We start from the raw sequence: 15,144 nt of genomic DNA on the forward strand, positions 1-15,144 counted from the left end.
GCTTCATCACAAAAAGTTCGATCTATCGGAGATGTGCTTAGTATGTCGGGCCGTGTGTGTATGTGGCTCTGAGTGTATGTGCATGCTTATATATTTTTGCTGCGGGTGTGTGTGTGTGTGTGTTAGCGCGTGTGTGTATTTCGGGGCAGTGTGTGTGAGTGGGATTGTGCGTTGTAGTTCTATGGTTGCACACTTGGCTAAGAGAGAGCAGACGGTCACTCTGCTACGAGCGGAATGTGTGCTGTTTTGCTCATACGTTTCGCAGTGCGTAACAGGGCGCCTCGTGTGCGAATTTTCGTCTCTCGTTGATAGCAGACGACTTTCACTCGGTCACGTTCATTACACGCTGCGGCGTTATCGTGTGCTAACGCTCCGGATTATCTCTGAATCCAAGCGCCTCTTGCGAATGTGTGTGCCCTTTACCTTCGTACCTTGGAAACACTGAACGGATATAACCCACATGGAATCTATCTAACCCCACGGATTATTACGCGCGTTACGTTGTCGTTTAACCACCAGGGGAAGTGTTCGCTGGCATTAGTTGCATGTTTTTCCCGATCAAAATGAAGCGGCAAAACGTGAGAACATTATCACTCATTGTTTGCACGTTTATCTATCTCTTGCTTGGTGCCGCCGTTTTCGACGCGCTGGAATCCAGAAGTGAGGAAAAACAGAAGAATGAGCTGAAATTTATCCAGAAGCAGATCAAACAAAACTATAACATGACTGACGAGGATTTCAACAATCTTGAAAACACAATTATCAAACTAGTGCCACATAATGCCGGGGTTCAGTGGAAATTCGCAGGTTCTTTTTTCTTCTGCATGACGGTGATTACTACAATAGGTAAGCATCAACTGAAGAAGCGAAAGTGAGATAGAGAGAGAGAGAAAAAAAGAAAGGGGGGAGGTGGAGTGACAATGCTGCATAACATCTGTACAGCCTACTTATCCATTTCCAGCAAAGTCACATTACCGAACAAAAGTGATATATTATGACGCGGTAAAGCCTGTGAGTGTGACAATTGACGACGCAAACCAGTGAGTTATCAATTATAGAGGGATTCGCTATAACGGTTCGCTCACTGCAAAATTCACTGAACGGATTCGCAGAACTACAGCAAATGAAATTATTTCGAGCACATTTCCTCACATGTGAGTAATGGGTTAGGTCCCACGCAATGTGTATAGCTGCAGCAGTACACGATATGTGACTGTCGCTCATTAAATCCGAGTGGAGTAAAAGTTGCACGGTAGGAACATGCAGGATAGTACATCGTTTCAACGGTAGTAAGATTACCCTTGCTTCCATATCATCAATTACGTGAAAGGACAAGGCGTGCTGCATGTATAATGTTACGTCATTCTTGGCGGCCTTGATTCATATCGGGCCAAACATCTCATCATTATTCTAGCTGCGTGTAGCGTGCTGCATAGTGAAAGCGCTTTAAACGGGCGATGGCTTAATTCTATTCGTTCTCTTCGATCAATTTAATTAGCATGATGTTGTACTAGTGCTGCGATTAGGCGTAGTATGCGTGCATGTCATTGCATCTGCCGCAGCTGCATAATCAGCGCAATGGATGTGGATACAACGACGCTATACCCGCCCGCGAAAGCTTGGTTCGTCTTTGCGTACCGAGGTTTCAACAAGCTGAACCCGCGAAATGACGTGTTCTGTGGCGCCTCCAGACACACACACATACTGGATATTTGCTTCGAATTCCCGAAACAGACAATTAAGTTCCCCTCACTATACAGAGGTGGGTATATCGTGTCAGAGTCCCCTAGCTTGGGGCGTCAGGGTTGCAGAGTTATACTCACACATCACCATAACAACAACACGAAAATGATATACACGATCCTCGACGTGAACCCTTTATCCAGATCTACTTGTGGGAATACCGTATCTATCAAGCTGTAATCGTTTGTGGAACACACAACCCTCATTAATCAACCGTTACTTGCGGTGAGGAACTGACATGGTAGTTCATTTTACTCCAATTCTTCTTTGTCCTTGCTAAACAGGACCTGGGTAATGAGAAATTGAGACTTAATATGATATTAACGTCATGAAACTATTAGTTTTTTTGCCCTCCGGCATTCGTCGTGTCGCGATTACACATCGTTCCTCACAGAGACGGTAGTAGAATCGACAAATCTAGCTGCCCTTTCAGATCATTAACGCAGATGAGGCACAAATCCCACCATTATTCTCTATTACGTGGGCTCTTTGTCGAGAGTTACACACGTGGCAGCAAAGTGCATTTCATTATCTTTATGAAAGTTGAGTCGCCTATTGCTAACAATACAGTGTCAAAAGCACGAAAGTGTTGTTGCTGATCGAGCGCCAAATGTGATGACATCGAAACTCTTGCCTGATCATAGTTTTTACTATAGTCACACACTTCGTGAAAATACACTAGAGTAATAGGCGCTTTGTTGATATAGGAGATACGAGGACAATCGCTTTCTAATGACATCAACAGTGTGTGCACACACGCCGCTGTCATATTTTGATTGAGAGAGTAGAAGTGCATGGTTATTTCCGACGTCAAAATGTAATCATCCGCCTCAAATTACATGAATTACATGAATGACACTGTCACTGTTGTAGAGGAAAGACAAACACATTATAATAACAGCTTGATCAGTCAGCTTTCCTCTTTAAAAAGTTTCCAAGGCAAAACTGTAACAAACTCATCACGTTTATGTGTGGCTTCTTCACGCATCTTTTGCATCGAATCTGCATGCTTTGCAATGCCCCCATGTATACTACCTACATGCAAGAAGGGCACGATAGGAGGCCCTATATGGGTGTTGTGTGTTGTGTCTTTTTGCCACACTGCAGGAATTTTTATCCAATGGACACTATACGAAGTGCTATGGTGAGACTAATAATTTGAATTTTTCTTGCTTACTTCACATATTTTTTTTTCGAGAAATTTCCAAAGTTTCCAATCTAAAAACAATCAATGGATAAAGTAATAGCCAAAGTAGAATAACAACAAACAAACAAAAAATCAAACAAACAAACAGAATACAAAATAACTATTTCATTTCGTCTGATATATATCATGTCTGCAAACACGGATATTCCACGTCTGTGGACATTCTACTTCAGAAAGATTAAAAAGAGAATAGATACGCCAGCTAAGTTTTCATTCATTCACTTTTCTGGAATAAAAATTGAGGCCAACAAGACAAGGCTTACTTCATAATAACGACACCTACCCAACGCTGGCTGCGTAATTTATACCTCCGCTATGGCTATTAGTGGCCATAGAAGGACAAAACTCGTAAATCATGTCGAAATCAATTGCTGCAGTGAAAGCAGGGACGCCAGATGAAGATATTTTTTCATATTTATGGAATTACGAAATTGTAAACAGTGCCCCTTATCATCGTTACTCATGGTTGTTGTGTGTGTGTATTTGGGTTTTTTTTTTTTGAAGAATATTTGTAAAGTATACATTTTTGGGCCAATAAGAGGGTTGATCGCAAAGCAAATTTCGTCTCTTGTAAAAAACACATCATTTCGTATAGATATAGGCCTACTATATCTTTATGATATACGTAATAATATATGTATGTATATATATATATTATGTTTATATATTGTGATGGATTGTTTTAAAAGAGAAACAGACAAACCTATATAATGATCCCAAATGATAAAAAAGCATGTCTCAAATCACGTTTTTACGAAATGATTCAGATTTCTTTTTTTCACTCAGGCATTACAATTAATCGCATGTTTCCTCTTTTGTAGTCTTCTATTTCTTCTGTCTGTAGCTGTTATCGAGAGAGACTAGTATAATGCCATCCTTTCCTTTACATTTACCTATACCATGGATAATGGAGGCTGTCATAAATACATTATACTATACTATATCCCCTTCTACAGTTAGGTCGACAACACAACTACATATTGCTGGCGATTAGCTCTCACTTTCGTTAGTCTTGTTCATAGGCATATCAAGCACAGAGAGAGAGAAGGGAGGGTGGTGGGAGAGAGGAATTGACAGAGAAAAGGAAAAAAAAACAACAGCAACAGACAAACGGAGAAGTGAGAGTCAAAGACAGGCAACTGAACACTCAGACAGGTCAGAAAAAAAATCCAAGAACGTCTATTCACTAGGACCTCAGTTACTTTATTTTTCTATCTAAATATACAACAGTGCTAGTTTCGATGCAAGGCGTTTATAGTGGATTGTGTCACGTGACACGTATGGCGGGAAGAGGCATGACAATCCGAGATCTTATCGTCGCTCCGTATTTCCTGGTGCATGGTTTGCAATAGCATTAAATACAGAAGAAGGGGTAATATTAGAGAGAGATGAAGAGAGTGGGGATTGAAGAAAAACATGCAGTCACACACACCCGCATTCACACTCGCAAAGAGTAAAAAAAAAGTACACAGAGCGTTCGAACTTTCATCGATAATTCAAGTGAGAAAGTGGGTTTGAGAGTATCTTCGTCCTCCTTACGTACATCCGGGTGTATGATACGATACTACATAGAGGGATCTGAGACTAGACCATAAAAAACAAAGAAAACGAAAACAAAATTAATGGAAATTTCAAAATTTTTCGTACAAAGTATTTGGCAAGTTGTGAGGTGATGACATAATGTTAACTCCCCCATGAATTACGCAATGTATATTGACTGTAACAAAAGTTTTTTTTTTCTGAAAATAACAATTTCATGACTTCCGTAATATTTATCCCACATTTCTGAACTAATTGTTCATATTCTTCAAGCCATTCTTATGTGTCTTATTTGTCTATTTTGAGCAGCACTGTATATAGGTATATTATGTGCACAATCTCTTTCGAAACATACGAATGAAGCAAAATGAGGGAATGCCAAAAAAAAAAATCCAGTCCCCCAAAATTTGGTATCTATAGAAAAGACAACATCCATTTATACAAGTTTTATCGTATCGTATTTCAAAACAAGCAGGATCTTTTAACCAATAGTAACTTCTATCTATCTATCCTAAGAAATGCATAGACCATGTCGACCGTTGTCTAACTATCCTGCTTTTTATTTTATCTAATAACTTTTAGTGGTTTTGTTGAACCACTTGATGTTAATCAACGATTAGACATTCCTGCTCAATATTCTTGGCACGATGCGTGCACATTGTATAATGGCATTTTCCATCTATATCTATGCTTTCAGAATGTATCTATATGTTTAAGCATGGACGTCGACATAAAACGTCTTTTTGACACCTTATGGATCTTTATACAAGTTGAATCCGCTTTTGCAAATATTATAACGACTACAATCATTAGCTGCCTGATGAGAGAGTAATACGAGAGAACTGTAAAATGGGGGAAAAACCGTCAAACTTTGGAATGTGATTTCTATCTACATGAAACCCAGCTTAGTGCTGCCGAAAAATCAGTCTCTTTTCATTTTATAGGAAATATGATATTCTTCGGAACACTGCTGTAGAATGCAGGAAGGATTCAGTTGGTTTTATTCACGATCCAGGGTTGTTCTATATTTCATCTAGCCAAGTGGAACTTGTGTTATAAGATTCTTCTTGTTCTCTGATGGCAGGTGACTTTGCCTGCGTGTGCGCAGGTTTCTGAGGGTTTATTGAACTTAATGTCTATCACTGTGTGTATGCGTACGTGTGTGTGCGTTCGTGCGTGTGTGAGTGAGCGCTTTTGTAGTCCCTCAATTTACGAAACGAGGGTTCTTATAGAAAGGGAAAACTATTCAGGTCAATCGTCCAGAAATGTTAGGGTATATCATATTTCAATTCGACTTTTTATTTCTTTTTGATTGATTTTTTTTTTCACTTGCAAGAGTGTTAGATGGGGAATAGAAGTCTTGAGCTTTGAATGATTCATAACTATAAACGCGATAACTGCTCCCCCGGATTTTTAAATGTATGCCTGCATATGGGAGGTAGTACAAATTGCAATGCACAAAGTTGAGCCAATTGGCGCCCTGTAACTTTGCTCTTCTTAATTCAAGGCAATACTTTGTCGTTTGTGAACGTGTGTGGGACGGAAGACTCCCTGGCATTATCTGCCTGTGACGATCAATCGAATAGAATTTGCCTCCTATTAAGGCTTCGGAAAGTCTACCCGAGCTTTGGATACTGTAATCGCTATGGTATAGAGGTACTGACAACAAGAAAAATAAAGCAGGAGCATTTACATGAAGAATGAGTGAGAGAAAGACGGCTAGATTGAAAGAGTGTGTAAATAATTATTTTGGATAGATGAAGGGAGAGAAAACTTCATTTAAAGGGAAACTCCGAGATAGAGATGAAGAGAAAGAGAAGGAGGATAAGGAAGCGAGACAGACAGACAGAGAGAGAGAGAGAGAGAGAGAGAGAGGGGGGGGGGGATAGGGGAGGGAGAGAGGAGAGAGGGATTTTACGACAAATTATGTCCAGTATCTTCTAAACCTGTAAAGGATAGTTTAGCTCGTGTTATAAGCCTTTTGTTTTTTTGAATTAACCCGCCTTTTCATGAAGTTGTTCTTTTTGTCGATTCATTAAAGATGAGTGAGGTATATCCTTTATCGCCCACCAGTTTTGAAAAAAATAACCGACACTTAAATTCAACTAAGAAATATTGAAGAAAAAAGAGACTGCAATGTGTGCCTTTGAGGAGATAATAATGTATGATTTTCGCGGAAATTAATTCTGGAGGCTTTTTTCAGTAACGATCAGAACATTGATGTATCCATCAGGGGAGATGGATAAGACATTGATGCATGGCTTAGCTGCTCTAAAACTCTCGTAAATGAATGGTATAATATTGGCTGAGATGGGGCTTCAGGTTGTTGTGATATAGTGAGAAACCTCTCATGAAAATAATATGAATCAGCGCACAATTTTATTAATGTGGAATTCAAATTCAGTTTGATAAAATAAAATGGTTTTGGAATGGATGAGATATCCACAAAAAAGCGAACATTATAAAAGGTGGAACCCATTTTTTATTATGACCGCTAAGTTTTACTTTGTTTTCGATAATAATAGTCATTTCAAACCGATTTCATCAAGGAAACTTTTAATTCCTCTTAGAATTGTATGCTCTTTAATAATTCATAAGAGGTTTCTAATCATCTCACAAAAAATCAAAAGCTGAATGGATTCCCGTCTCAACCACAACTAAACCATCCCTTTAATTCGACCATAAGGTACAGACACACGCCAGTAAACACATACATACACTCACTTATGTTATTACGTGTTTTATATATTTCATGCATTTATGGGCCTACGCATTTTGCCACGATTGCACATTGGCTAAGACCTTGTACTATTTTCATTTTTTAAATCATAGTTATAAAACGTACAAAAAACAACAATGACAACAAAACAAGATATCAATTTGATTGAATTTCAGGTCAGCTGCATCCACATGAGATATCTATACCGATGTTATCTATCATATTCATTAAAAAAATATATGTCTTATCATGTGGCATAGACGCTGTTTCCCGTTGAATGCCGTGAACAACTACTATAAATCATTAGGAGAAATTCCTAAACTGAATGCAAAAGAAAATTAACAAAACAATTTTCATAAATAGTAATCACACGGATTGTTTTGAAAGGAGAAGGAAGCACACACACACACACGCACACACACACACACACACACACACATGCACATGAATTTAAAGGACAAGTTCACCTTCATAGACATGTGGGTTGAGTGAATGCAGCAATATCAATAGAACACAGTGAGAGTTTGAGCAAAATCGGACAATCCGTTAAAAAGTTATGAATTTTTGAAGTATCTGCTCAGTCACGGCTGGATGAAAAGACTACTATAGCTTGTGATGTCACATGAGTACAACGATATAAAGAAAGAATAAAAAAAATCAACATATTTCCATTTTTCTCGCATAACAAAAGAACACTCGACTTCTCTCTTTCAGAAGGCAGGGGGAATAATTATTACCCTTAACATACGTCAGTAGCAAGTCGAAGAAATGTGCACTTTATTCAAACAGTAAAGTTTTGTGAAATTCTCTTTTTTATTTTCTTTATATAGTTGTATGCATGTGACATCATACACTGTAGTAGTCTTCTCTTCCAGCAGTGACTACGCAGATACTTAAAATATTCGTAACTTTTGAACGGATTGTCCAATTTTCCTCAAATTTTTACTGATGTGTTCTAATAATATTGCTGCATTCTCTCAATCCTTATGTATATGAAGGTGGACTTGTCCTTTAAAGTATCTACCTCAAAGATCTTTTTTTCGTGTAAAGCTTCACTATTTTCCATCAATAGCATAGGCCTAATTGAAGAACAATGAGGGAAGAAACGACACGATCAAAATATGCAGCAGGGCCAAGTGGGGCTGCCGAAACCTATACGTTACAGAAAAACATGTGCCTAACATTGTACCGTTGGTGTTCTTCAGATTGCTTGAATATTACGTACCATCCATCCCACATATCCCAACGATATTACCAGGGTACTAACTCACGTAGGCACATCATCATTACTGCTTCACTGCTATACAATCCGGACTCTGTGCTGAAACAAAAAAAATAAAAAATAAAACGACAACAAAAAAGAAACCACGGTCCAACGCACGTGCGCTTTCCAAAACGTGGCGTCAACTTCCGGCTTACTTGAAACGTCAAAGGCGGACATCAGAAGTGACGGGCGGTGCATTATGGGAAAGTGGCCTTGAACCTTGCTCGGCGCGCATAGCCAATGTCGCGTATACGCAACGATCATTATCGTAATACACACCGTAATGGCAGCCTTTGCGTGTCCTGTGACTGACGCTAATAAACGAATGAGCAGGAGAGTGTCTCGCGTTTAACGCTCCATGATCATGGCTTATGACAACGAGCTTTCGCAGCTCACACGGCTCTTAGCTTATTTACGCCATCATCACTGTTTATAGGCACTCTTGGACAATGCTGTAGCTGAACAACTAAAAAGGGTGAAAAAGTCGCCCCCCCCCGAAAAAAAGAGAAAAAAAATGTAATTTCCTGATTAACCTGTTTGATGATATTTGAAAAAATACATATAAAACGCACTCAAGCATGAAATACCGTGAAAAGGGCAGAGATATCCAAAACCGCAGAGCAATCCTAATAAAAGTTAGCACACTTTTATTAGAATCGCTTTGTTTTACTTTGTTTTTCGATGTCTCAGCCATTTCAAAACCGATTTTCATCAAATAAACTTTGAATTCCTCTTAGAATGGTATGATCTGTACCCCTATTTCATAAGTGGTTTCTTGGTATCTCGCAAAACGATAAAAGCCCAATCCTCAACTTCACCAATACTATACACTATACCATTCCTTTAATCACTTTTTTGTTTTTGTCTGTGTGTGTGCGTGTGTTTGATTTTTGTTTCGGGGAAACAAGATCCCTCTCTTCCCATTTGCCAAAAGGGGGGTGGTGGCGGTTAGACACCTCGCAATTCTAGAGTTTCATATACACTGTATGAAAGTGACAAAAACCTTTCCATGAAGTGTTGTAATTTTTGAAGAAACTACTCTGGGTGGATATGAGCATACAAACTTATCAAATATCGTTCTTTTTTTTTCTACTTCTTCTCGTTTCTCGTTCTCTTTACCATGGTGCTCAGTTTCCCATTTATTCTCAATTCCAAGTTCCCAGTTCCCAATTATTGATAATCTGAACTTTTGTTTTTAGCAGTTTCGCATTTCTAACCATTATTTCGATAGTCTTGTTCAGGGCGGTAACTGTTATCATTTTCAGCATTGTTTTTGTTATGATTACTTCATCCTCATTACCACGGTCTGATTATATTGACCTCTGAAAAAATCTCTGTCCATATGCTCGTTCTAGAGTTCTCTGCTGCGGACACGCTGCTTTTTCCTTTGGTTCGGCCACGCCAAGGGCACGGCCGCCAGGGTGTCTGTCGGGCCGTTGACTTATTCACTCGATAGTGTTATTCATTAACTCTCCAAGACCCAAGGGGGGCAGGCTTCAGTGACTGGCTGACAGGGAATTATGACTCAGGAACTTCTGACGTCATCAGGTGAAGACTTCAGCTAGTCGCAGACATAGGCACATTTAATTTTTTTTCTCCTAGTCTTGAATAATGACATCCATGTTCGCTTCCCGTACGAGCATAATGAACATAAACAGTTACGTTTGCATTGCTCTCAGCCTTTAATGTGATTCGCAGGAGTTGAATACGCCAGTATTTTCACGTACACGAATCTATGTGATCATGTCATTGGTCATAATAAATATGTAATAATAGTTGATATTTTTAGAGCGCGTTTCCACTGGATACAAAGCGCTATGAGATGTCATCCCTGGTCGCCATAGGAGATAAAACATTATACAAATTACAAGGCAGTGACACTACAAGTCCATATGCCATTTGGGTAGTACACCTATATTAAGACTTTTGGTATTGTACTCAGTATGCGGTGTACAAAGTCCCCATAGTGGCATTTTGAGATTGATAACAACAATAAGAAGAAGATTGCCAACAACAATACCATTCGCCTATTAACCTAATAATGCAAGCCTTGGAAATGATAATAACGAAGATAAGAGTAAATGAAAGTAATACCTTTAAATACTATACCCACGCTCCATTTGACTTGACGTTCAAGGTTTTCTCCATATAGACGGTTATGGACAGAACGCGAAATGTTAAAAAGGAGGCCAATGTTGGGTTAAAAGACTCTCCTGTAATTTTTCTTTTTTTTAAGGATCGGGGTGGAAATGATGGATCTTTCGCGTGATTCGAATGTTTACTTGTGTTAGGACATTCAAAATAAATGAATTCATTAGCATGGAATATTGTTTATTACTATGTATACAGTTAATCACTATGATTACGTCGTTTTTTTATCACGACTAATTCTTGACACTATCAGGTGCTGAGTGTTTTATTTCTGACCCAACTGATTTGATACCGATAAACGAATGTTTGAATAGCAATATTCATGTTTTACTTGACAGTACTGAAACACTAACTCTCTATCACCGTAAACAAGAAGATTTAGCGACGATGTCTGAATTAATGTGGTGCTTGGGGGCATTACTGAGGATATATGGGGCAAGAATAAAAAGATGCGTGGGAGTAAGACAGCCTAAATCTCATAAACTCAGTCCGGTATTTCGACATCTTCACTCGAAAGTAATCATAATCCGCCGAATCGTTTTAGTACGCCAATTCCGGTCTTCACGTTGATCAATACGCCATGCTATGTCACCGTAAAATTTGCATTTCATCTAGATGCTTTCCATTAATGCAAATTCGCGTATAGGCACACACACACGCACACACACACACACACACCCAAACACACAGGCACACACACACACACACACACACACAAGGAGTCATAACACATGTATATAGACACAAGCATGTATTATACATAATACACGCACTCATAATGCACACTCCTGCTCTGTTGGTTACATACCAACACCCACGTATATTCTGTATACACGCCAACACAATGCAAACTCATCGGAAGCAGGGGGAAAAACGCCCAATTTTGCTGCATTTTGAAAATGTCAATCATCACAAGAAAAATTGCTCCCCTACTAATTTGATTATAGGTCTCTCTCTCTCTCTCTCTCTCTCTCTCTCTCTCAGCCTGTACACACACACACACACATACACGCACACACACAGACACAAACATACATACCACATATCCCTCGACGCAAATCTCAGAGTCGTGTATGAAATCAAACCCTTGCTTTTTTACCGATCAAAGGGCAACAGGTTTCTGCTCATCCCGTATTCTACGGGTCGAAGAGGGGGTGAAGGGGAAAAAAACCCAGACAGCTATGGAAAGCGTACGACAGCGAAAATGGTACGCAGGCGTTGAATGGTGGGTGCCTGTAGCGGATGGCGCAACGAATACTAGAGTACAACGCATATACAGCGAGAAATGGACGCTGATTCATGGCGCTCTTGAATGCGTGCAACAGGCAGTCACATCGGGCGCCACTTTACTGCACTGGTGTACGCCTTGAGAGTTCATGAGATGTATCGTGGCGAAAGCATACAGAGTATGTACTCAAATGGGGGAAGAACACCTCTCGCTGAGGATCCATGTAATACTCTTTGCACTAAAAATAATGTACCGTCTGTGTTTCACATTCATAGCTCGTGTTTGCTGTGGAGATCTCATGCAATAAGGGCAATCATGACATCCAGTATATTACCAGAGTCAAGGTGTAGATTCTACCAATCAAAGAGTAGAAATAATCACCAAAAATTTGGGCTGACCTGAGAAACATCCATACTATTCCAGTTTGTCCAGACATAATACATGGCTGCCATTCATGAATAATATATATGACCCTTCTCTTCTTCACTTTTTTTTTCATTAAACAGTTTTGCTATATTGTCTCTATTCTTTTTGTAAAATACTCTAAGCATGTATATATATATATATATATATATATATATATATATATGGAATCGATGAGGCGCCAAATCTATGAAATAATTAAATGCTCAATGTGAATTACATGCACACAAGAAAAGTTCAAAGTGAAACGATACACCCAAACATACCTCTCTCTCTCTCTCTCTCTCTCTCTCTCTCTCTATATATATATATATATATATACATATATATATATATATATATATATATATATATTATGTAAATACAAATGTTTATGTGGTGTGTGTGTCTGTGTGTGTGTGTGTGCGTGCGTGTAGGTATGTTTACTCACATTTATTGATCAGTGAATAAAAACACGTGGTATGCACAAAGATCGTAGGTTGTTTCAACGTAACACTTTATGCTTAATGTCCAGACAAACTACCAGCATGGTGTTTTGTTCCCTCTCATATTATGTTTAAAAAAAATAATACACAGAAAAAAGCAAGGTGAAAACGTTGACACCCTCTCTCTACAGTACATATTTGATTGACATATTCTGATGACACAAGTTTGTGTTTTTTTTTTCGTTTTTTTTTCCTGTGACCATGTGCGATGTGGCATGAACTCCGAGGCATGTTTTTATTCCTCCTACCCTATGACGTGTACGAGGCCGCCGTCTGTTTGGATTCCATTGCGATATTGTTTATTCGCGTATTGACGTCTATTTTCGTGGGCCATTGTCAACTCTGTTCAGGCCAATGCATACCTCACACTTTGCAGACGATTCCCCTGTCTTCATATTGACTGATATTATGTCGAATTCTGATGGACATATATTATATTACTTCATGTGTACGAGGAGTTATTCTTAATAATGACGATAGAAATAGGATCAGCGTGCATGTAAAGTCGGTATAAATGTAATCAAAATTTTTTTTAAAGCTGATACCGATCTTCTTGTTAATACTTACCTTGAGGATCAGGGAGACAAACAAAATGCCTCTCATTTTCGAGGAAAAATATTTGGTTAACGTTCATAACGTACATGTACACTGTATTTTAGGGACACCACATGACAGTGCAAGTACGTGTCCCTTTTATACTCTTTTATACCGCATACATATACTGCAAAGTACTAGGACAAGCTAGTGTAACACCTTTATCATCTCAGCTCTTTGGATTATCTACATGAATAAACCGCATGTGTACATGCTCAAGCACACACAAATGTCTATTTGTGGTTCTCCAAAAAAAAAAATCACAAAAAAATATGAAAATGAAACAAAATGACAACTATACAGCTGACGGGGAATTAAAAAGTGGCGTTAACATTGTTAGAGTAATTGAGAAAATCTTTAACTTGATTTGCCGAAAGAAAATATGTTATTAACTAAATCAATTCGTATCAATTCGAAAGATAATTTTTTTCGATGTTGCAGACGCTTGCATCAATTTTCAATTCAGGGCTTCTTTCAATCAATTTCTGTTGGATAGCTCGGCGAAACATAATTGGCATTCTCGTGTCTTGCTGTCGATCTGTTTTCCAGAACAACGTCTTGCGCTTGAATAATCGAAATAGAAATTAATACAAAGTTAAAAGAAATAAATCCATCGATCTATACTGCACGCACATATTTGCACCTCCATGTTTTGGTGTAATTGCTCCAATACTTTCAAGTTTGAGAAAACATAGGAATTGAGGTAAAAATCGTCTTATTATTAAATTAACCATAATCTTCAATTTTTCGATGTAGGTTTGAAGAAGAAGAAGAAGAGAGAGAGAGAGAGAGAGAGAGAGAGACGAAAATGAGAAAGAAAGAGGAAATTTTATCAGTGATTATGGTAAAGTTTATTGGAGAGTTTTATTGCAAAAACGAGCTAATTCCATTTTGGTTAAGTTGAGATATTTGCGGTTAGAGCTGCTGAAAAAAAAAGAAAGAAGAAGGTAAAAATATAATATGTGATATTTGTTATCGTAATTTAAGAATATTTCCTGTTGTCCTTGTTGTTTCCCAAATTTTGTTATAACTAGTCGTTATAACGGGGTGTACTGCACTATTATTGGTATTATTGTTGTTGTTATCATCATCATTATTATTATTATTATTAACTTTATTATTATTATTATTATTATTATTGTTATTATTATTATTACTATTATTACTATTATCATTATCATCATTAAAATAATTAATATTACAGCAATATTACTGCATTGTATTTGATATCATTGTTATCACTACATCCTACTGTAAGATGTTGATTGTTTAAAAAAAAAATACTTTGCTAATCATGCGGAGAGAAACATAGAAGAAAAGACGGAAAGAACAGTTTTCAAAACAAAGCAAATATCCCAACATTTTGGCCAAAGTGACATGAAGCATCATAACAGAATGGAAGCACAGCTTCCTTTACATAAGTTAACTCTCTCTCTCTCTATCTCTCTCTCTCTCTCTCTCCTTGTCTTGTTGTCTGACTAGCTCCCTTTCTCTCACTATCTTAGCTAGAATGATTCATACAATTTTACTCATCTTTTTGATTCACACGTGCGACAAAAGCTGACGTGGAGACTTAATCTGATGAGGCATCAGACATACACCAGTCGCGGGAAATTACTTCCTTTGCTCTCATGGTTCATGTACGCCGTAGACATGTTCAAAGTGTAATCATTTGGATTTCTGTGCATCATGGCTGTTTGAGGTACAGGGACAGGGGTAGAAACGATAATAACATTTGTGGACAAGACAAGGACAGATTATTTTACTAAATCAATCGCGGACCTGCAGATA

General features: G+C 38.2%; 1 protein-coding gene across 1 annotated transcript in view; it reads left to right on the forward strand.

Moving 5' to 3' along the window:
* The first annotated feature begins 351 nt into the window (after positions 1–351).
* The window catches only part of LOC139739476 (two pore potassium channel protein sup-9-like), a 52,138-nt gene continuing 37,345 nt past the window's right edge, over positions 352–15,144 (forward strand). The window contains exon 1 of the mRNA XM_071650080.1: positions 352–846. Coding sequence (XP_071506181.1) covers positions 546–846 — 301 coding nt within the window. The 5' untranslated portion in view covers positions 352–545. The remainder of the gene's footprint in view (positions 847–15,144) is intronic.

Source organism: Diadema antillarum, unplaced genomic scaffold, assembly GCF_040938485.1.
Source record: "Diadema antillarum isolate AM-2024a unplaced genomic scaffold, OU_Dant_1.0 seq00000799_RagTag, whole genome shotgun sequence".
Classification (NCBI taxonomy): Eukaryota; Metazoa; Echinodermata; class Echinoidea; order Diadematoida; family Diadematidae; genus Diadema; species Diadema antillarum.